Source organism: Opisthocomus hoazin, chromosome 27, assembly GCF_030867145.1.
Source record: "Opisthocomus hoazin isolate bOpiHoa1 chromosome 27, bOpiHoa1.hap1, whole genome shotgun sequence".
NCBI classification, from domain to species: domain Eukaryota; kingdom Metazoa; phylum Chordata; class Aves; order Opisthocomiformes; family Opisthocomidae; genus Opisthocomus; species Opisthocomus hoazin.
The window spans coordinates 9,119,430-9,143,882 of NC_134440.1; the positions used below are offsets into that span (position 1 = coordinate 9,119,430).

Here is a 24,453-nt window from a genome sequence, read left to right on the forward strand (position 1 = left end):
TAAAATTTCACAGTTTTATTGGAAATACTTAATGTGGATCATAAGTCAATATTAAAGGGTGAAAAACACACTTTATTCTACCGAAGCCGTAATTCATTCCAGCAGCTGCGCAGCAGCGATAGCTCCATGTCCCCTGCGGGAGGGCCCCCAGGTCACCGCATTTCTGGGCGGGGGCCGAGCGCTCCGGGACAGACCCCCTTCCAGGCACCGGGCTGCAGAACGTCATCCTCCAGCGGAATCCAGCTTTGAAAACGCCGTGTCGAATACCTCGCTGTAGTGCTCCACGAAGTGCACTTCCAGTCCTTCCGTAATGAATCCAGCAAGGTCGTAATAATCCTTTTTGTTCTCTGAGGGCAGAATGATGCAGGTGACGCCGGCCCTCTTCGCCTGCGGGGAAAAGGAAGTTAGGCAGGCTGCTCAGTCCTGGAACTCCAGCCGTCTGCTAGACACACGCGCTCCCGTTTCAGAAAGCAAGAACAGTTTAGGAGCACGATCTGGCTTGGCTCTGTTCTTGGGGGCGCAGCACGGGCGTTACTCACAGCAGATGCCCCCAAGGGCGTTACTCACAGCAGATGCCCCCAAGGACAGCTCGTGCTCTCCCCAGCCCCTGAAAGCCCGCTCTCCAGTCCCGCTCTCCAGTCCCACCTTCCCAGGGACAGCTGAAGGGGGAGGTGTTTCAGCAGGACTAGGTCAGCACAGCAGGGGATTGGTTACAGCAATTCATACTATTTTACAGAGTTTTAAAAGTCTGTTCCAACCTGGGGGAGGATAAACTCTAGAATCAAAGGCAGAATTGGAAACAGCTTGTCAGACTGACCCACCCCATCGGTACGTACAGGGTTCTGCAGAACCTGACAGGGACGTCTGCATCGAAAGGAGTCCAGAAAGCGGAGCCCGCTCATCAAGTGGCAGCTTGGTTCCCACTCACTTTGTGGGTGATCCTGCACTTCTCCCTGTGTGGCCACTCACACTCCTGCAAGTGCAGCCAGCCACCAGTGCCACAGCCATCCCTACCGTGCGCTCGTCCCTCTGCAGGGACGACCACAACACGAAATGTAAAATGACCCATTTTAAAGCCTCGTGAGGAAAACGAATCGCGCTGCACAAGGCTGTAGCCCAAACCAATTTGGGGACAGAACACTGATGCGAAACCCCAGCTCAACTGAAAGAGCCAGTACCACTCCTGAAGACAAAAAGGTGTGTGATGCAAGGCCGAGGTAGGCAGGAGCTGTGCAGGTGAGAAGTACGGAGATAGATTCAACGCTTGGGAAAGAATTCTGAACACTGCGAGGGGCTGGAACCAAAACAGCAAGCACCACTATAAATCCAGTGCTTGCAAGAGTGCTTCAGAGAACTCAGTCTATACAGCTTGCTTAAAAAAAAATTATTAAGTAGCTTGATTATGATGTACAAAGAAACTTCACAGGGGAAGATGCCAGACGGTAAAAGTAAGTTCCTTCCATCTAAACCAGAAAAACGTAGGGATAACTGGGTGAAACTTTTAAGTTGGGCAAATTCAAGCTGGAACTAGGGAACAGAGCCTTAATGTGAAGGATGACGCCTAATGGGTACCGTCAAATCTACACAGGGTGCCCTCCTTAAGCAGGCACTTCAACCCAGCACAGACCACTGGAGCACACCAGTCGGTGACAGGGAAGGCAGCTTTAACAGCCACATCATCCCTCCTTCCACCCTTCGTTCTACCAGTCTCGTAACTAGACCAACACGATACCCTGGCACGAAGCCGGGGCTCCCCTCTCCTTCCTCATGGCCAGAGACACAGGCAAGATCCCCGAGCTTCCCCGCAGGTGTCTCTGCAGCACACATTGAATCACTGCCTCTCCCCTGCCGCCAGCAATCACGCTGGTTGTCCCAGTCATCGCCGAGCCGAATCCAGGGCTCTCTCCCACAGGTGATGCACAGAGACACGATAAGAGCTCTTACCGCAATCGTCTTCTCCTTGATTCCACCAACAGGAAGAATTTTTCCAGTTAACGACACCTCTCCAGTCATGGCCACGTTCTGCCTCACCGGGCAATTCATGGCCAGCGACAGCAAAGCTGTGACGATAGTGCACCCTGCGCTTGGTCCGTCCTTTGGTGTGGCTCCCTGTTTGAGGGGAAAAAAAAAAAAAGAAAGTACAACCTCCCCGCCTTTAGCTCATCCAAAGAGCAGCAAAGCCAGACAACACCTCTGCCACTGCTGTTTTAACACGGCCCCAGGTTCAGAGGGTCACACAGAGGTTGTGGTGAAAGTGTCACTGATGGGATCCTGGTACTTGAACCGGCCCATCTATTAGCGACGATGTCACCCCTCATCTTATTCATGAGAAATAATCCCCGAGTCTACAGTTTGGTTTCCGGCCTGATGCCACCACAATACTCATCAGGCTCCGGACTTTGAATAAGCAACATGAGCAAGAAACAGAACATGAATGCTTTGAAGCTTTTTGCTGACCTAAGCCAGCCATGGAAACAAGAACAGAGGTCAGCATCACATGGGAAGAGAGCATCAAGAGTCACAAAATAGTGGAGGACAATACTGAAAACATCCAAGGCAGAAAAGATCCTTCAGTTTAGAAAGCCCAACAGAATCCAGGCCTGAACTAGTGACAGTCTGGATTTGTCTGAGACCAAACGGATCTCTGAGGTAAGAGCAAAAGGAATGAATGTTTGCGAGGGAGCCGAGGCAGAGATAGCGCCTGCTGCTCTCCAGTCCTCCAGGAAACACACACAGGTAACGCCAGGTACCTCGACGGCCACAGAGCAAGCTGCAACGCGGAGACTGCGGGCTGGGTTAAAGCATGCGGCAGTTCAGAAGCGAAGCCTGGGCACAGCGATAGCACAGAGTTTGTCTTCAGTAAGCACCCGCCCAAAGCCAGTTGTTACACAGTGCCTGAGCCCCTCGGAGCAGTGTGTGCGCTTCTTTTCAGTCCCAAACACTACAAAAATGCAATCACTGCCATTATACGGACCAGGAGCCATGGCACAGAGATCAAGAGTAGTATTTTCAACGATGTGTGTGACCTGAAGGCTTTACGAAGGCCTGGTAACACAGACACCTAAACTTTGGTTTCCTTGTAGCTGCAGACCAGCTTTTGTCCAAATCGCTTATCTCTATGCCATGGTTTCTGCATCTGTGCAACAGGGCCAACAGCTACGAGAGCAGTCTGGGCTTCCTTACAGCGTTACCCAAGCCCTTGCATTCTCACCACGTGCAGAAAGGAATGGAAACATAGCTCCTAAGAATGCTTCCACAGGAGCCTGAGGTAAATGTCTTCTTTTCTAGGTTTTACTGCTAAAAGAGGACATTCTGCACAACATACAGACAAACGCAGTGCTTTGAAGCTTCGTGTCTAGTGGAGCAAACCAGCCTCACTGCTACGCGTGCTCTGTGAATTCCGCATCAGTTTACCTCTGGCACATGCAGGTGGATATGGGAAGACATGAGAAAGTCGTTGCTGGGGTCCTTCTGCATCAGAAAGGCTCTTGCAAATGTGTAAGCTATTCTAGCACTCTCTTTCATTACATCTCCCAGTTGCCCTGTGACTTCAAGGGAGCCATCCTTGTTCTCCTTGTCTTTGGGTCGCCGCAGGGATGTTTCAACAAACAGAGTGGAACCTCCTAAGGAAGAAAAGAAAAACAACATCCTGAGAAAAGTTAAGGAAAAATCAACGCAGAAGATTTTCGTGATGCAGAAACAAAGTCAGGAACCTGGAACTGGGACTCTCCGAGACACTAGCTCTTGGGTACAGAGCAGTAGGAACCTGCTCTCCAAATCCCTTCAGAAAGGCTAGCGAGAAATCTCGGCAGCACTGCACCGACAGTCTCCATTCACTGCTTCTTTGGACTTCACACTCTACCAATTTGGATGAAACCCCTATTTAGTAGAAATAATCCATTCTTATAATGGTTTCAGGCTCTTCGTAGCTAAAAAGTAAGATGAGCTCACACCATAACACACCCCTAGCCAGTTCAGCCTTCCGGTGTCAGACATCTGTTTACCTTCTCCACCATACCGATCACTTCCCTCTTTACTTCAGTTCTACTCAAGGTCTACGGTATGCAGGGGTCAATGTCTTTGCTGCATGCTGCATTTCCATACTGTGGGGTGCACACAAGCCCCCAAGTTACTAGGGGAGTAATCCAATGAATGGTAACTAGCCAACTGCACCCACCCCAACAGCGCGCTAGAATACCTCTACCTGCCCTTGACATCGAAAGCCAACTCAGTGTTGTGATATCACTGAAGAGATACAGCACGCCTCAGCGGTGCCCGAAGCCAGAATGGCTCCTCCTGCTTTGAAGGAAGCAGACAAGGCCTTGTGCTCTCTGAAAAAGCTTATCCTTTTAGTCACTGCTGTTCCTAATGTTTGTGGCTCCTATGGGATATGGACTATCAAGAGAAAACACGATGGCCTGAAGCTAAAATGAGCTGGGCAAGGGAATAAGAAAGGGTCCCTTCTTCATGGAAGAAGTCATCAGCATTTACAAAGCCACAGAAGTTAATTTTACTGGTGTCTGTAGAACTTCACTGGACTCAGCAGGGAAAATTCAGTTTGACTATCACATTCAATTTTTGAAAATTATACAGAAATGTAGACATTAACGCAAAAGTTGTTTTGTCTCACCCATAGCTGTCCAGGCCAGACCCATCACCACTCCCGGAGGAGTGGTTTCATACATGCGATCCACAGTGAAGATGGGCTTTCCTACAAAGTCCTGCAGGTTTTCGGGTGTTACTTGGACTGTCTCTGCTTCTCCACTCACAATTTTATAGGCAGATTTCCTCAATACCTGAGTGAGACAGCAATTTGTTTCTGTAGAAAAAGCTGAGCAGGCTGAAGCACAATGGTCACTGTTACACACAACTTCCCCTCACCTTTTCTACTTGTTTCTGCAGGTTCCTCACCCCACTCTCTCTGCAGTACTGCTTGATGAGAACAGTCAGGACATCCGATGTGATTTTGGCTTTGTTTTCGTCCAAGCCACACAGAACTCGTGCTTGAGGGACCAAGTACCTCTGAAAGAAATCATCCCCCACACCCTTCTGTCAGTCTTCGTGACAAAAGCCTGGTGGTTCCCACTCACTCCATTCTGCTGTTAGCTGAATGCCATCTTCTGGAGCCCACAGCCCACGGGACACTGGAGTTACTTTAACTGGGTGTTCAAATCAGAGGAACTCCGCACAAAATGCCACGTGCCTCATTTTTTTGGACACGGATGTAAATATGTTAAATGTGAATCTGCCAAAAGCATTTTATCAGATGTAATTCACAGCACATCAGTGGTTTCTTACCTCTGCAATTGCAAGTTTCTCTTCTGCTACGTATCCTGATACATTGATCACTTCCATTCTGTCCCGCAGTGGCTCTGGAATGGTTTCCGTTACATTGGCGGTACAAATAAAAAGTACCTGGAAGTGTTACAAGATCCTAGTAAGCATTTTCATTAACCAGGTGCTTTACTCTAAGCAATAGTTCCTCAGTTCTGTGTTTCTCTGTCTGAAGGGCTGGAGCAAGATCATCTTCTCTGTGGAATGTAGTTTTTACTACAGGAAAAGTTTTGGATTTTAGAATTACGTAGTACGATGTTCCCTACCCCCAAAATAAATGTTTAGAAATATACACTGCACAAACTGGGAAATCGGAATGGTCCGATACAGACCAGGAAACTATTTGCCTGGGGAGATCTAGATCTCACTTCTAAGTTATTTCTGCCTTCTAAGAAGCTAGCACAGACGTGACCAAATTATGTATATATGTTTCTAATCCACCAACTCTGCAATTAATGATTAGCTGCATAAACAGTGCGGGAGCTTGTGAAGAAAACCAAATCCAAAAGCTGGCCAGCAGCGTGAGGCCACATCACTTGATAGCAACTCTGCCAACCATTACAGAGAAGAAAAATTCCTGTCTTTTCTAGCTGAGACCACGCATCTTTGTGTCCCTAGCTCTGCAGGGAGTTAGGACTACAGGACATACGCTGGCGATCGTGTTCTCTTAAGTACATACAGACACTTTGGTTAAAGCCAGCCCCTGCAGAGACTGCCCTATACCACTCGTGTCTCAATCCCATCTGTCTGACTTTCCACCTGACTAAAATGTCAGCATCTCTTCGTGGAAAGGAAACCTCTGCATTTATACACACTCATACATTCCAGCTCCACAAGCTCTGCCGAAGAGAGAAATACCTTCGATAAATCCACAGGAACATCAAGGTAATGATCCAAGAAGTTAGAGTTCTGTTCTGGGTCCAGCAGCTCTAGAAGGGCTGAGGATGGATCCCCTTGATATCCCCTTCCTATTTTATCCACCTATGGGAGAAAAAATGTAAATGCTCCAAGAAGTTTTTCACCACAATAAACTCTCACACAAAGATTCTTTAGAGGCTTCATCTGAAAATCTTCACATTTGTTCATAAACAGTCACTACAAGTCTATCAGTTTTCTGTGCATTCACCCACGTCCCCACTACCCTACCATGGTGAGCACGACATGCCTGACAAAGCACAAGACATTAACAGAGTTGTAGAGAAGCTCCACGAAGTCTCAGGGAGCACACACACATTCAAAAGCAAGTGAGTCATCATGGATTAGCGGGCTGCTAGTCATTAAGCTAAGCCAAGCTACCATCACAGACCAGAATAGTTACTCCACAGTGGGAGGACTACAGGGTGCTAGCTTATACCATTTCCCTAACACGTAAGCTAAGACACTCTCCTTACTCTGCCCAAGGCGCAAAGTGCCTACACACAGCCACTCATCACAGCTCAGCCAGCAACCTTTGCTGCTTTCACAGAATTATAGACCGACTGATGCTGGCAGGGACTTCTTGAGGTCATCTTGTCCAACCCCACTGCTCAAGCAGGGCCACCTAGAGCCAGCTGCCCAAGACCATGTCCAAGGCTGTTGTGACTTCTTCTTCTGAGCACATAGACAATGCTGGAAGAGAAAACAGGGCCACTCTCCACTGCTTTTTCTCCCTAAAGAGTAGTGTTAACTAAACGGACATAATGCAATTTGCTACTACGGCCAACACAACGCTCCTCACCAACACCACTTAAGTGCCATGACCTACAGCTTTCATTACCTTTCAAATCAAGATGCTCATTGGTTACATTACGCTGCAACTCATCAGCCAGTTTCTTGGTCCCCCATATCATTCCCAAAACATCTGCCGTTGGTCTTTTCCAGGCATAGCACACGAGGAGGCCAGACTGACCTTCAGGCTATTCAGAACACCTGCTATTATATCCTGTCCTTATTTGCTTCTCCACAAAGCAGTAGGCTGGTAGCCCCCTCTCTTTTTTTCTCAGATCAGACTACAAATTGATTGTAAGCATCTCACTCCTTATAGTCTTGCTTTAGACCTGCTGAGAGAGTGTATCTTTCCAATAATCACATGGGCAATAGTGGTTTTGTGCACAATGATGTACCCAAAAGCAGGCAGGGAACACAAGAGCTACTGAAGCCTCTGAATATCGAGCCAGCTCCATTAAGATCCTCATGACCCACATGGCTGCAACTTAATGAGAAGGCCACAACCGAAATATTAAAGTTGAAGTCTGTTATAGGAAGAGAAAACAAAGCATCTAAGGTATCACTGTCACCCAAAGAACTTGAGAACCCACCCTCATGTAAATAACAAAAAAAACCCCTTGGGATTTTTAGAAAAGTTACTGCTTCACCTCTCCTATTGGGGTCAAGAATTGATACAGGTTTTTAAGAGCAAAAACTAGAAGAAAGACCAGATACATCACCTCGTCGATCAGTATAAGTGGATTCTCTGTCTTGGTCTTCTTCAGACACTGGATGATTTTTCCTGGCATTGCTCCAACATACGTCCTCCTGTGTTACCAGAGACTGTATTTAGGGAACCACTGTAAAGCACAGCACACATCACCCAGCACAGCACGCAGCTGCTGGAACAGGTATATCCTGCTGGGAAACAAGGCTGTATTTCTTCTACATCTATCAAAAGCATTCTCCATCACCATAGCAAGCACCAAGACCCATCTAAGTCTGTTTCTAGTCGAGATCAGACATGAATTTTAGCAGAATACTCCCAGACTGCAGTTATTATCTTTAGTTTTAACCACTTTTAAATTAAAGGGAAGCAAAGAGGTAAGGCTGAAAACAGAGATTTCTGAATCTCTGTTTTGAATCTCTTCTGAATCTCTGAAGTCACTACTTCTTGTTTTTTGGGTAAAGAAACGTTAGAAAAGGGAACATTTCATTCCCTCACTTGGTAGGGACATAAAAGGAAGATTAGCGTAAATCAACAGACACACCAAAGGAGCAAACTGCTAACAGCAAAACACCATCTTTCTGCTAGAGGGAACTGGGATCCAGGAACACACAGAAGCGCAGCAAGAGGGTAACGATGGAGTGAACGCCAAGAGGTTCCGAGCAGAGAACATCCTGAAAGTACGGAAAGTATTTCTCTCTGCTTCTGTATCCTACAGGGCAGAACCTCGCAGGTTCAATTCACACTGCAGAACAGCTACTCTTACTAGTTTGAAAACACTGCTAGTTTTGCTTTTAGGTGTATGTGGAAGGAAAATAAACCCATAGCAGGGTTGGATTTACTGATTTTTGTCTTCGTGCCTTCTTGCTCTCCCCATGAATACTCTTGTTCTCAAGTTTTCCTCATGCAGCACCTCCCTCCTGATACTCAGAAAGCGAGTCGCAATCACACCTGAACACGTGAATGACCCTGTTCAAAACGTCACTGTTCTCCAGTGCTGGCATTTATAGACAGACAGGAATTAGCATTTAGCACCAGTCCAACGCTTCTGGGTAGCTCACACAGCTTTCCAAAGATCTCGCGTGAGCATACACAAGAAGCAAGGAGTGCACTCAGAGCCAAGAATATGATTATGTTCCAAACTTTGCCCTTTGCCATCCTTTTCACTTCTTCCTGTATCCCAACTCCTGTCAGCAAGGGTTGGCAGAACAGAGGTGAAAATGATAACCATGGTCCAACTTCAGTGAAGTTCTTATTTTGACAGCATTAGCAAAAATTGCTGGATAGAGAAACTGCTCAAGTCACACTGACCTGTGTCCTTTTATTTCTGCTACATCAGTCATCCCTCCTACACTGAAGCGGAAGTACTCTCTGTTGAGGGCTCTGGCAATGGAGCGGGCAATGCTGGTTTTGCCAACTCCAGGCGGGCCATAAAAACACAGGATCTTCCCCTGGGTGGATCCTCGCAGCTGGCTGACTGCTATAAATTCCTGCAGAACAGACGAAGCACCAGCAGTGAACAGAGGGCAACTGCAGCAACAGCAAAACATGTGTGTTATCAGGTCAAGCAACAATTACAAAATGAGCACCATACACAAAACTGGTCATCAGAGGAGTTGGGGAGGGCAAGGGGAGAAGCTAAGTAAGGATACTGGTGCACCTGGTTTTCCTCTGGTTATTTACACACTTGGCTGTCTCTGGGTTTCGCGCTCTGTACTCATCTCGCTGGGAGAAGCAGTCTCTCCCTCCACTGTCTGGGAGGGGGAAGACAGACTTCCCAGTTCTCCCAGCTTCCTTCGCTCTCACTCGAGTCTCTCAAGCTACAGGTGAGCATCTCCTACTGTGCCACTTCTTCCTTGCTAAGTTAAACTTCCATCTTTTCACACGCCTGTACCTGGCAACCCTCAAATAACACTCAACAGTGGAGAAATCAAAAGATCACGGTTCAGAACAGAAGTCTCAACTGTACCTACACTTACAGTTGAGAAATCACTGTGCAAGTGGGCAGAGATGTGGTTCCCCTGTAAGAAGCCAGTTATTTGGCAAAGACCAGACTTGAACTCTTTCACCTACAGCACTGAACTCCACAGCAATGCTATACACAGACAACAGCACCAATCTAATTCAGGGTTAAACCTGGGGAGATATTCTCCAGTACCTTAAAATCATCAGCCTCACTTGCATTGCTACAACTGGGGAATCTCTCCGCATGGAATTAATCACATCAGTAATCAGAGCCACAGAGCTGTATGATGCAACTCAACCTATTTCTGTACAAAGGCAGGGGCTAGTCAGCATGGGTAGTGCTGACAAGCCACATAAGAGACCGATATTCAAAAGGGGTTGTCTGCTTGCAAGCGTGCAACAACAGGCCTACCACAAATCACTAAAAATAATACATCAGATAGGGAGATTTAGTCCCAAGTCTAGGGCACTATCACGGAAAGATGTCCCCTTTGGCTGTCAGCGAGGGGATACTTCACAACCTTTATCTTTTTCTAGAAGAGATTGGACAAAAGCAATTTAATAAAAGAAAAATCCCAGGACGTCCAAGAATTTACTATTCATTGTATATAAAGATATCGTACTGTTAGCTTAGGAGATGCCTACACGGTTTCTGTGGACAGCAACTACTGAGGTGGCCTAAGTGCCACCGGTGCTGTCCCCAAGGTAACACAAAGCTCTGCTATACACAGGAACATGCAGGAACTGTAAGAGAAACTGCCTTACTGCTCTCTTCGGAAGGAACCGGCCAGGCTGAGGCCAGCTACGCTCAACAGCTTCACCAAATCTGCCAAGCTCTCACTGTGATTTGTTAACGCAAAGTCAGTATCCGCACCGGTCTCCCCTCCACTGGGCACTGCCACACACTTGCCCAGTACGATACAAATCCCACCAGCACTGGGATTGTCTCTCACTGCCTGGATGCGCTGGCTGGCTACAAGGAGGAGCCTGTTCCCGGCCCCTGGGAAGGCAGGCAGTTCCCACAGCAAGCTGTTGAGGCTGTTGCAACCTGTTGCAAGCATCTGCTCTTATCCAAAACACCTTCCCTAACCACAGCAAGCACAGGCGGGACCATCCTCAGGCAAAAGCGACGGAAGCTGTGGAACAAGGCAACACTGACATCTACCCCGCCTGCTTCCGAGGGCTGTACTGCACAGACTATACACCTTTCAGCATCCAACACAGTTCTGGGGAGAGGTAAAGGTTGTGAGGCAAACATGCATCTTGGCTAACTCCTCCCTTCTTAATTTCAGAGGTATGAGTAAAGGTTCAGTGTGTTTTGGAAAGGTGGTAACTTCACCAGTCAAGTGGAACCATTTCAGTAGTCTCTGAACAAATTGATTAAAACCCAGAGACTGCTTCCCTCGGACACTTGTTCACTTGCTCAGCATTAAGTAGCAGAACAGCATATTGCTGTTCAAAATCAGACTAGGACATTCATTGCCACGAGTAATTAAACACATTAACCGACCAGCAGAACATTCTGTTCTTTGATTCAGCTTTCTGTTTGATCCATGAATTAACGCAAATTCAACGGAGAGCTGCAATCTGAAGCACAACCCAAATGCCTGATGCTAAGCAGAACGTGAAATGGGACACACTGCCTATCCCTGCCTTACCAGAATTCGCTTCTTGACGTCGTCCATTCCATAATGATCCTCCTCCAGCACTGCTCGGGCTCTGGTCAGCTCCAGGTTCTCCTCGCTACACTTACCCCATGGGATGGATGTCAGCCAGTCCAAGTAGTTCCGTGTAACACTGTCAGAAACACACAAATGAGAGTGATCTGACAACAACCAGCTTACGCCATTCTCCACGGCCTTGCAAAATAACCTCATCCTGAACAAGTGGGACATCAGCTGCTCATGGGTACTGGATTCAGCTGGATAGCGTTAATATTCACAGGCAGCTGGGGACACACAGCCAGAAGCGCTGACCCAAACTGGCCAGACAAACAGGGTATTCGATACCACGTCTCATGCTCACGGTGGGGAGCTGGCTGGAGCAGGGTAATCACTGCTCGAGAGCGAGCTGGGCTTCGGGTGGTGAGAAAATTGCACTCCATATTTTCTTGCTTTGTATATTCTTTTTATCAGTATTATTGTTGTTATTGATCTCTTCCTTGCTGTTCTGTTAAACTGTTTTTCTTCCAACCCATGAGTTTTGCTCTTCTGATTCTCCTCCCTACCGCACCGGGACGGAGGAGCGATAGAGGGACCACACGGCTCTTTGTTGCCGGCTGGGGCTAAACCGTAACATCATGGAATCATAGAAAAGGGAGACTACGAACAGAAAATCAGTATCTGGGCAGTCTTTGCTAACCTTTCGTTATGGTCTTCATTCTCTTGTCCCTTCCCCCCCCAAAAATCAAAGCTTTATTTCACAGTTTTTGCTTTCCTGAGACAAAGAACCTCCAACATGCCATGCAAAGACCTAGATCTCTGCACACAAATCCCCTGTATGATTTTTTTGGTGCAGGGCAGAAGACGAGCAGGATTGTTTGCAAGCTCTGCACTACTGTACAGTAGTCAACTGTTTGGATCAGGTCACAAAACTTAAAGACAGAAAACCAGTTTGCTGTTTCCCCAGTGGACCAAGACAATGTAAATAAGAAAGATTCCTGGCTCAGAAGGAAAAATATCTGGATGTACAACACGACAGAGAAAGATTTAAGACTGGGAGATAAGGATGTTCATGTGGAAGCTGACAGCAGAGATAATCAGTTTAAACAGACTGCTGCTGAGGAGAACACAAGCACATTAAAGCAGCGCTCTTCTGTTCTAAAACTCTGCACGCTCAGATCAGGATTCAAATGTACAAGGAGGTCTGCAAGATGCACTGAGTAGTAAATTGTGTGCAGTCACGAACACAGAGGAGCACAGCCTTCCCACACTTGGCTGGCTGATCCCAGGATTCACTCTGTGGCAATCGCCGCACCAACAGAGCTTCGGCTTTTTTCTCCCGCTACCACTGTTACTACTCCGAGGGAAAGGCACTATGCTGGCTGTGAAGCCCACTGTCTTTCCTAGCCTCCTCCCAGCATGTGATTATCAAGATGTTTCTCATCCAAATGACATGTCTGCCCTCAAACACCATCTTTTACTCGATAAAATATACTCTGTTTTAGGGGCAAACATCAGGACGTTAAAGCGCTGGTGACTACACTGACTGCTGTACCGTACAGCACGCACCGCCTCAACGGACAAGAAACGTTCAAAGCAAGCTCGGTTTCTGACAATCCACATCACGGATTACGGGGTAAAAGCTGCTCACTCCTTTGCAATTCCAACCCTGTCCCAACCCTTCAGGGCCCGCCTCAGGTCATGTGTTAGCAACTAGCTTCTCTTCTCTCACATATAATGAAAAACCCCAAGTACGAGAGAGAAGAGCCAACATGACAGGGTGAAGAAATCCCTGCACACTTCATGAGGGGTCAGGAACCGCACAGTTCTTATCCACAGCGTTAGGCTGCAAGAGAAGACCTAAAATGACCAAAAGAGGTAAATTAGAGTAAAACATAGGAGATGTGGAAAACGCCACCATAGCTAGGATGTGATTCTGTGCTACGCTCAGGGAAAACAACTATGACGATAAGAGAAAAGAAACTCTTTAGGTAAGAGCTTCACCGAATTGTATTGAATTCTCTTTCTCCCAACTAACCCTGATAGCAGAGGACACAGTCACGCACTCACTTGAATTCTGAGGAGTGATTATCCAGCAAGCCCAACTTGTTCAACTCTTCGTCAATCACATCCATGACATGTTTTGGCACTATCAGGTCCTTTAGTCGCTCACGGAATTTCTCTTCTATAGCATCCTTGTCCTCTTTTTCCAGACCCAGCTCTTTCTTAATGATTTTCAGTTGCTCTTGGAGAAGATATTTCCGATGCGTTTGCTTGATCTTCTCCTCAACCTAGACACAGCAACAAATACAGTGACTATTCTGGTCCTGGTACAACCCCTCAAACATCAAATGCTTACAAACACTTCTCAGTTACAGCCTCCTCAGAAACTGAACATACTACTCGGAAATCGTTTGCAGCATGTTCTAATATAAAAACTGACTCCATGACATACTCCAGCTCCCTCCACCTCTTGGTGGCCTCTGCCGGCCATGATTCAGTACTTCAGTCTTTCGTTTATGCTAGGGAGAGCAAAAGCTGGGCAGAGCAAGCCAGATGTGATCTCCCTAGTGCCAAACAGAGGGGAACAACCACTTCTGTGGACTTGCTGCCTAGACAACTGCAAATGTGGCCCAGTATGCAGCTGGCCTTCCTTGCCAGGGTTTTCTCAGCCACCTTGTACTACACCCTCCCAGTCTGTAACACCCCAGTTTGGTCATAAGAATACTATGGCTGACCACAACACAGGCCTTGCTGACATCAAGGTACACAGCTGTCACTGTTCTCCCTTTGTGCTCCTGGCCTTCTTATCAGAGAAGGCAATCAGGCTGATGAGGCACAGTTTGCTCTTGGAAAATCCCTTCTGGCTCTTTCAAATCACGTCCTCCTTCATTTGGCTGTACAGAGCTTCCAGGAAGATTTTCCCCATGATCTTCCCAGGATTGAGGGCAGGCTGACATGTCTGCAGTCTCCCCAACTCTCTTTCTTGAAAATGGGCACGGCATTTACATTTTCCCACTTACCAGGAACCTCCCCAGTCACCACAGTTTTTTAAAGATGATCGAGACAACAAAATAACGACACTGCTAAGCCCTCTCAGCATCCTTGGATGCATCCCATCTGGTCCCACAGACTGCATGTGTCCAATTTGCTTAAGAAGTCTCCAACAATTCCTACCCTGGTTCAAAAGCATTTTGCACTTAACATGAATTTTAAAAACCCCAATTATTGGGAATTAATAAACCCAAGAACTTCTGACTCCGCACACACAAATCTTTGTACTTCATACGCTTAGTTACCATTTTGATGCAGTTCTTGTACTCTGATTTAAACTTCACAAGAGTCAGGAACTATCGCAGTTCACAGTGGTTAGCAGAGAGTATTTTAAAATAACGTTGTCCTATTTACACTATTATGTGCTATATACAGTATTCAGCTGCTTCTTTTTACACTGATGCTTGGTAAACTGCAGTCCTCTAGGATTTACCTGCTTGCCTGAAATTAGAACTTAGACACATTTTAATAGCAGATCAGGGAATCATAGAATCATAGAAAGTTTTAGGTTGGAAGGGACCCCTAGAGGTCATCTAGTCCAACCCCCCCGCAGCGAGCAGGGACACCGCTAACTAGATCAGAATAATTAAGATTGGAAAAGACCTCCAAGATCATCAAGTCCATCCATCAATAATGCCACAGCCTCATGTCTTGCCACTTACATAATATGCATGAAAAATGAAATTTCTACCAAAGGAGAATATCAAATCTTAACTCTAATGTAACATCCCTTTAGAGTGTGTACCATTGTCTTGCTTTAAATTCTTCACTGGCCATGGTAGGCATCATAGTGGTGGACACGATATAAATACACACAAGGTATGTGTTACTTGAAAAACTTACCTCCCTTCCAAGACGCTGCTGAAGTTTGCTCAGCTCATATTCCTTCTTTAGGAGGGAAAGGGCTTTGTAAAGCCGTTTGGGAATCTGTAAAATACAGACACAAAATCCATTTTCAGACACTGTACTCTTGGCAACTCCCTGCGAGAAAGGGAGGAAGAAAACCTCCAGCAGGTTGTCTGGGAGAACTCTCCAGCACTTGCAGATGTAAAATGACAAACCGTGTAGCAACTCCACAGCACGCAGCCAACACGTGCAAGAGAATTCCCTGCCCCCAAAGATGCAGAGCATCCAGCCTTTCCCTTAAGGCAAGTTATTAATGACTTCCTGTATCCTTCAACAGGAACCCAGTCACTGATATTAACCTATCATCAAACACAGTACTGATGTCCCCTCTGTACCGAGGCTGGTACGGACACCATGACATACAACAGACCTATTTTCAACTCAGTTCTCAAAGCTTTAGTTGTAAGCTTCATCTTACACTGGTTTCTTCCAAGATGTCTTGCAGTTCTTGCGACTCTGCCCCTGTTAGGGCTGCACCCATGTCACTCAGATAGATAGGGTTGTCTACCACACGCTGTCCAGCCTGCATCATCTGAAGTACGGACTCTCTGAAAAAACGGTAATAAACCCAAGATGCTCAGTAAACTTTTACATTCATAAGGGAATATCCTTATAGAGTTATTTACTTGTCACGACAGAGTAAAAAAAATGAAACACAGATCAGTTTTATAGAAAAATAACTCTTTCTTTTTAAATTTGACTAAGGCAATACTCAGTAACAAACACATAAATCACTTCATAAAATGAATGATCACTGATAAACTCAAATATATGAAATACTCTCTTAACAGTTATGTAAAATTTTTGCGTGCCAGTATGCTAAGACTCTTACTATGCTCACATCACACGGATCAGACCACGATACTTACTGCAGCGAGCTTCACTTAGACCCAGAGCACCTGCCACAGGACTTACTGTCCTACCTCGTATCGAAGTTTCACCTCAGGTTTTCAAAACTCCCCCTCCGTTTCTAACAAGGGATGACAAAGCTTGCATCCCAAAACAAAATTCTAAGTGACAATTCAGCAAAAATCTCTTCTTCATTACAGCAAAAAGACAAATGGAATGGAAAATCTCAGTTTAGTCCCGCCTGAGACCACGCTGCTCCCAAGGCAGGGCAGCACGGGAAACACATACCTGTACAAGGGGTTCAAGGCAATGATGTCCCGGATGGTTTTGACAATTTCTGCAGTAAGTGCCTGTAAACACAACAAAGATGTAATCAACAAAAAGGCTGGAAAAGGACAGCCAAGGCCGCAACACAAATATGGCATTCTCCAAACTCTCCAGCCCAGGAGCACAGAAATACAGCCCCTGGGTACCCACCGGCGACGCTGCGCTCTAATGGGTCTTGGTGTCGGGTGTTTTTCCTCCTGGACACAAGGCAAGGCAAGCAGGGCTACAGGCTGCCTTCCCGCAAGCACAAAACCTAACTGGTTCTTGGCCAGAAGCTATGGTCAGGTTGACCACTCAAGTCACCTCGGCGCAAAGACTCAGTTTGATAGGGGATATTACACAGCTTTAAGCAGGCACAATCTCCTTGTTCAGCAACTGTTTGAAGTGATCAGTTCTAAGGAAAGGAGCTGTTCTAACGAAAAATCATTATTTCCATATAAGCCCCTCAGGCAGTGACTGGGAGAAGGAAGAACTGGTGTTTCCGAGGCCTGAAATTAGAGCCTGATTTTAGAACTCTTCCTTTTAAGCAAGAAATGTAGGTGCAACTCTACAGGACAAGTCCAGGCTTGCATGATTAATTCACTCACTTTAACCTCTTCTGTGATCTGAAAATCTTCATGAACCACGTTCTCTACTTCTACCATGAGAATTTCCTGCGAGGGAGCAGCTACAGGATCTAGTACCACTTCCACGGCTTGGTCCTTTGCTCCAAGCTCCTCTTCAGGCTCTTTCTTGGAGCGCTTCTGTTTCCTTCTGACTTTCTGTTTGTTCTCCGGCTCCTCAGGCTCAACCTCGAGTTGCCTGTTTATACGAATCCTGAAAGCCAAAACAGACAAGCTACAATCAGTTCTCCTCTGCTATATGCAGCTTCAGCTCAGCAGCACGAAAAGGAAAGAGTTTCAGTTGTATTTTCAGTAAACTAAAATTTCAAACTTTGACAGAGGTGACTGGCTCTACGTGTTGTCAAAATGAACTAAAAGCTAAATCTTGTCATAATAAGGCTTGATTTAGTAAAACAGTGATAATGAAGTGGTAGATACTGATAGGACTAAGTAAACTTACAATAAGTAAGTTGCCACACAAAACAGTTACCTGACCCCTGAACTAGCCTGTTGGTGTGTGAATGAGAGGCCAAGGGCAGCTGGCAGTACCTTTACTATAAACTGTCTTAGCTTCAACCAGCTGCAGAATGACAAAAACAGATTTCTAATGATTAAAAGAAAAATGATCTAAATAATGTTGGTGAGCACACACATGCACACAAAGCTCAATATCACAGACTGACTTCTCAGTGACAATTTGCAGCACGCGAACAGAACAATTCAGAAGGCACCACTGTTACTACGCCTGCTCAGGAGCTAGTTTCTCTAGCTAGATGAACCAACAACTCTGATGTGGATTCATACTCTTCTCGTCTCTCCTGAAAAGCAAGTTCACTGTTTCACTTTAATTCTGAATATAATGTTCTGCTTTTTCAGTTTTCTGATTCTTGGCAATCTCTCTGCTTTAAACCACACCTGCTGCATTATCTACTGTAATGCTAAATATTACACACCATGCGTATAAGAGACCTCGAAGTCATTCCATACCTAGACATTTGAAATTTTGGTCTACTACACAAAGAGATTTCCTAGACAATGACTTTGAAAGAGCTCAAACCCCCAACATATTCCACACCAATTAATTGAGTATTAATCCCTATAAGGGACAGGCTAGATCACATGGCATAAACACCTTCCAAAAAATTAGTTTCCCTTTCACTGTTTTTAAACTTTCCTGATTTTTGCCTGCTGTGCATACAACATCAGACATTTTCAATACCGGTTAGGACCTACAGCTCTCCTGAACGGGATCAAAATCTTGCCCTCTCCACTGTCTCAAAAGGTTTCCCCACTAAAGACACGTGCTAGACAAACAGGCACTGCAACAGCCTTTGACAAAGTTGTCTTACTAGGCTGTGAATGCGGAGTCCAGAAAATCTCCACTGTGGCGTAGCAGACGCCCAGCTCACAGGACAACTGGCTCACGGCACAGCTGCCTCCACGCGCAGGGGTCAGTCTTATTTTCCACGTGATCTCCTTCAAAAAATACGACGACCTCAACTACCCCAACTGCCTGCCACTAGCAACTTCTAATTTTGACTACTCTTGTCAACAGAATACAGCCACAAAACTAAGGTCACTGAATTAAGTTCAAAAACCTTTTCCAAGGGTGGGGTTGCTGGTGGTAGGTACGTTGCCGGATAGAACACCGTCCCCTCGCAGGGCAACTGGAAAAGAGTTTGGCAGCAGGCAGCTGGCCAGTCGGTGTGAAATATCTCTGGGTTGAACACAGAGGCTGCTGCCCTGCCCCAGAAGGCATGCCAAAAGGGGTACAGCGAGAGCCAAGGGAGGGATTTAGAAATGGGAGGACTCACATTTGCGGGACACCGCATTCCATTATTTCAGCTCCTGATATAACAGTTTCCTTTTCTTTATTTTTCCCCACAAATGCCCCTCAGATCTGATCCCCAGTGCGGTTCCCATGGATGTGACTGACCAGTGCTCTGTGTCTCAACCAAATAAATGAAGATCAATTCCCCACACCTTCCAAGTTATAGGGAAATATTTTTATTCCAAGTAAACCAAAACCAACAGCTGCCTGTTTCCCAAAACTAATCAAACAAGGCTGTGCTTTGATAACGCACCAGGACATCAAGACTTCACTTGGAAAGGAGCTGACTTGCAAACTCACACAACTCCAGCTTCGAGAACTACTGCTCATTCTTTGCTGTCCAGAACAAACGCAACAGAAGCAAAGTGAGTGCAAAGAAAAAAGCAAAGCTTCAAAGCAAAACCCACCATGGATCTGTGCCATCCACCACGTTTCTGTCCTTGTACTTTCCCTTCTAATGGAAATGAATTATTTGATGCTTTTAAAGCCACAATTTTATATTGTCTTAGCTCAAAATACTTGACACAAATAGCTAAACCTATAATCCCCACAATAATCCTGTTTTCTTCAACTCAGTTCTGGGACAAGATTCTGTAGACAAGACATAATTACAGTTCTGGATGACTTTTTTTTTCCTTTTTTTAAAGCAAAAATATTGGCTTGAAGTAGTTCCACAGAATTTCCTTCATCATTACTAAACGTTGCTGTACTTCTCAAAGAAATGCTAAACTTCAGCTTAATGAATCCTCCCCTGCATGACGCTACAGTTTCTATCAGCACCAGAGGCACTGGCTCTTCCTTTCTGGGGCTAACCCGTCACATCTGTAACAGCACACAGAACATCGGGCTGGAGCACCAGAGCACTAAACTGATACGTTGTGGCAACAAAGCGAAAGCTTGCCCTAAGGACTTGTGTAGGAAAACACATATACATGGTGAAAACAATAAAGGGATATATCTGTTTATAAAGAAGTCTGGTGAGCTGCAGTGGAAGCACAGGCAATTACCTCCGGTGTCCCATGACTATCATACGCAGCTTGTCTCCGAGGTCCTGCATTTCATGAATCTGTACAAAAGTTCCCATCTGGTAGATCTCATTCAAATCCTCCACCACATCAGACTCGTTGCTGTTGAGGAAAAAAATGGGAGCAGCTATTCAGAACCTTGAGAAAGCAGGTAAGATTACACAAAGAAGAAAACAACCACTGGCTGCAGAACTTCATACTGAACTCAGCAGCAAAGACACTTTGTTTTCCCCCCGTTACCACCACGCAGCCCCTTTCCAAACCACCCAACTACCTGGATGGTTCATCCCCCTCCCAAACGATAACAGCCTCAAGCTCCCAGCAGTGCTGGCGGTGGCAACGGAAACTGGCCCAGTACGAGGACGGTCCAAGCCTATACGCAATTTCTGTAATGCTACCCAAGGCAGGAATTTCAGATCACAGCTTTTAGTCTAAATGCAGCCTAGTCACAGAAATAGCTTATTTTTAAATTTTTAAAAAGATCAAGAGAAACGACTTACTTGTCATCCTTTTTAAGAAAAACACCAGCATAAGGCTGGGCAAGACGAACTTTCCTCCTCAGCAGCTCAACCAGCTTCTTATTTTTCACCTAGGACAACAGATATGAAGTCAGAGGTGGGTTTTCCGTAAGCTTTGCATCCTCAACACATAACTCCAGGCACGGTGAAACCCCATGACTGAATTATGAAGTCTAATTTCAGAATTTTCCACTCTTACCCTCATTAGGGGACAGAAATATGGAAGTGGAAGAATATCAGAGAAAGATGAACTTTGAGTGATTAAAACAAGTCACTGAGTACGTAAGAAAAGCTCGAGGGCAGGGGGAGAAACTACGCCTAACCCGCACAAGCCTTGCGGGCAAGAAACCTCTCCGCCACTTGAACACCGCTTTGTAAGAGTTTCTGTTGCTGTCACTGCTCTGCTCCCCTCCCACACCTGCGTGTCCCAGCTCTCCACTCTGACCGGGGACCGAGTCCAACCACCCCGCTGACTGACGGAATTCTGCCCACCCGCCCCAGCGCAAAGCCTCTTCTGCCACGGCCCCGCTATTCCACTGCTCCCCGACGCCCACCCGCCTGCCCAGGGCCCTGCTTCGAGTCCCCGTCAGGATTTCCTCCTGCTTTCCCCTCTCCCTCCTGGAGGCCACGTATCTGTTGCTGGCAGATCTCCAGCACCGCTGCAACTGTCGTCACAGCAGGCCGAACCCTCAGCGACCGGGAAAACACCTCCTCGCAAACTTTGCTGCTGCATGAAGTCACGCTGCGGAGCACCGCGTGTTCTCTCACTCTGACAGCACAAGCTGCGCTGCTCAGCGCTCTGGACACCGAACAGCAGGGTCCTGGCAGAGCAGCGCGAGCAGCTCCGCCGGCGCTGGCCTGCTCTAACCTTGGCACGCCTGCTTTAGTCCTGCACAACGTCTAGTCAAACTGCGCTTGCCAGTGTCGCAGAGATTAACAGAAACAACAGAATTAGTAATTCCATATTCACTGCAGAGACTCCACACTGTCAGGAAATACAGTATTAAACGGAGGCACAACTGATTTGCAGGATGAGAGAGCGCCTTTAACAATAATCTCAATGTAAGGCACTGCTGACCTGCGTATTGAAATTCATGAGTTAGACATAAAAGTGTCACATGACTGTGTGCCTAAAGATCATAATAACATACACTCTTATCCTTCCCCCAACACATCTAGAAAGACACTAAAAGCTGCACGTATTAGATGTGGATGCACAGAAAAACACTGCAGTAGAAATAACATTATGATAAATAATGCTACAGGAACAGGACACTATTCAGTTCTTGTTACACTGCCACCAAAATCAGATTGGCAAAACGCTGGTGAGGAGCAAAGTTATGAATACTCGTTCCAAAATGGTTGCATTTCCGAAGGAAAAAGTATTTCTGGACTGTGAGCTCAAGTCACACATCCAAGATCAAATTTATGGCTCTTAAAAACACACACAGAGGTGCAGAGGGGAAAGACCACACTGAAAGTTTGAGATTGCCACCCTCGGCTCACAGCACCCTCTCCCACCACGCCAGTGTTGCTCTGGACTGAATTAACGCTTTCTTATCATAGAATCACAGGCTGGAAAAGACCTCCAAGATCATCCAGTCCAGCCGTCACCCCAACACCCCCAGGCCTGCTAAACCATGTCCCCAAGTGCCACATTCACACGGTTTTTGAACCCCTCCAGGGATGGGGACTCCACTGCCCTGGGCAGCCTGGTCCAACGCCTGACCACTCATGCAGGAAAGAAATTTTCCCCAATATCCAATCTAAACCTCCCCTGACACATCTTGAGGCCATTGCCTCTCGTCCTGTCACTTGGTGCTTGGGAAAAGAGCCCAGCCCCCCTCACTCCCCCCTCCTGGCAGGGAGCTGCAGAGAGCGAGAAGGTCTCCCCTCAGCCTCCTCTTCTCCAGCCTGAGCAGCCCCAGCTCCCTCAGCCGCTCCCCATCAGACTGGTTCTCCAGACCCCTCCCCAGCCTCGCTGCCCTTCTCTGGACCCGCTCCAGCCCCTCCATGTCCTGCTTGTGGTGAGCGGCCCAAAGCTGAGCACAGCACTCGAGGTGCGGCCTCACCAGTGCTGAGTACAGGGGCAGGATCGCTGCCCTGGTCCTGCTGGCCACACCGTCCCTGATCCAAGCCAGGATGCCGTTGGCCTTCTTGGCCACCCGGGCACACTGCTGGCTCATGGGCAGCCGGCTCTCCACCAGCACCCCCAGGGCCTTTCCCACCGGGCAGCTCTCCGGCCTCTCTGCCCCAAGGCTGGAGCGTTGCGTGGGGTTGTTGTCACCCAAGGGCAGGACCCAGCACTCGGCCTTGTTGAACCTCACACAGTTGGCCTCGGCCCATCGATCCAGCCTGTCCAGATCCCTCTGCAGAGCCTTCCCACCCTCGAGCAGATCGGCCCTCCTGCCCACCTTGGTGTCATCTGCAGACTGACTGAGGGAGCACTCGATCCCCTCATCCAGATCACTGATAAAGATGTTAAACACGACTGGCCCCAACACTGAGCCCTGGGGAACACCGCTCGTGACGGCCGCCAGCCGGATTTAGCTCTGTTCACCACAACTCCCTGGGCTTGGCCATCCAGCCCGTTCTTTGTCCAGTGAAGAGGACGCACATGCAGACCATGGGCAGGCAGTTTCTCCAGGGGGATGCTGTGGGCAACAGCGTCCCAGGCCTTACTAAAGCCCAGGCAGACAACATCCCCAGCCTGTCCCTGGTCCACCAGGCGGGTCACCTGCTCGCAGAAGATCAGGTTGCTCAAGCAGGACCTGCCCTTCCCGAACCCCTGGCCCCTGGCTGTCCCCCTCTTGCGGCTCACAGTGTATCCCCTGCAGCAACGCTGTTCCCGGCGCTGCGGCACAGCCCGCGCAGCTGAACCAAGGCCGCCTTGGCTCAGCCTTCACAGAAAGGACACGGAGCAGCCGTCAGCTCTGGGGAACCGCCGGCCTTCCCGTCAGCCGCCTGACGCAGCACCTCGGGCACCCGGCGGCCCCCGGGAGCAGCCGCCCCCCCCGCGACCCCGCCGCCCCCCCCCCCCCCGCACCTCGATGATCTTGATGAAGCGCGGGAAGACGGGGTTGCGCGTCACGGCGATGAGCGGGACGTTGGGGAAATGCTCCGGGACGAGCAGCGGCGTCAGCGCCGTTATGACCGGCCCGGCCCCGCCGCCCTCCGGCCCGCCGCCGCCGCCGCCCTCCTCACCGCCGCCCTCCGGCGCGTCCCCCCCCGCCAGGCCGCCGGCGCTCCGCTGCTGCCATGGCGGGCCGGTGCCGAAGGCGGCGCGGGCGGGCGGCGCGGAGCCCAGCGGGGCCGGGGGCAGCGCGGAGGAGGCGGCGGCCAAGAGGTGGCGGCGCCGGGCGGGGCCCATCAGCGCCGGCCGCCAGCGCCCGCAGAGCCGCAGGCAGCGAGCGGCCGCCATACTGCCGGCGCGCGCCCCTCCGCCACTTCCGCCCCCCGCCCCGCCCCGCCGCGCCGCGCATGCGCCGGGAGTGCCAGGACCCGCCCTGCCGGGGGGCGCGTGGCGGCGCGCACGTCTGAACCCTGCCGGCTGTCGCGGGTTCGCGGCCCGGCCCCGCCAAACGGGGGGGTGGGTTGGGGGGTGTCAAACCGTCCGGGGTGAAATGAGCGGGGAAGCGGGCAGGGAAAGGGGCGTGCGGCCAAAAAGCCGACAATGAAATAAACTCCCGCTGGAGAAAGGGCTCAGAGGGCGGCGGGAATGTGTCTGTGGCCACAGCCCCACCCTGGCCCTCAGCAGGCCTCGGCCTCGGTGGTCACCTAGGGATGGCTGCCCAGGACCGTCTCCAGACAGCCTTTGGATATCTCCAAGGACAGAGACCCCACAGCCTCTCTGGGCACCCCGTGCCAGTGTTCGGTCGCTGTCTCAGTAAAAAAGTGTTTCCTTGTGTTCAGAGAAGCCTCCTGTGTTGCGGTGTGTGCCCGTCGCCTCTTGTCCTGTCACTGGGCAC

The 24,453-nt window shown here is 48.4% G+C and overlaps 1 protein-coding gene across 1 annotated transcript; it reads right to left on the bottom strand.

Moving 5' to 3' along the window:
• On the bottom strand, nt 1–23,611 carry LONP1 (lon peptidase 1, mitochondrial). The gene is made up of 18 exons (XM_075444139.1): nt 23,532–23,611; nt 20,468–20,556; nt 19,950–20,069; nt 17,097–17,325; nt 16,471–16,532; nt 15,752–15,881; nt 15,271–15,354; nt 13,444–13,664; nt 11,371–11,509; nt 9,059–9,237; nt 7,761–7,848; nt 6,193–6,315; nt 5,299–5,415; nt 4,882–5,022; nt 4,631–4,796; nt 3,415–3,623; nt 1,945–2,109; nt 1–387 (listed from the first exon to the last, which is right to left on the bottom strand). Exons 3-18 carry the CDS (start codon nt 20,024–20,026, stop codon nt 223–225), a joined length of 2,295 nt encoding a protein of 764 aa, XP_075300254.1. The 5' UTR covers nt 20,027–20,069; nt 20,468–20,556; nt 23,532–23,611; the 3' UTR covers nt 1–222.
• Nucleotides 23,612–24,453: the final 842 nt, after the last annotated feature.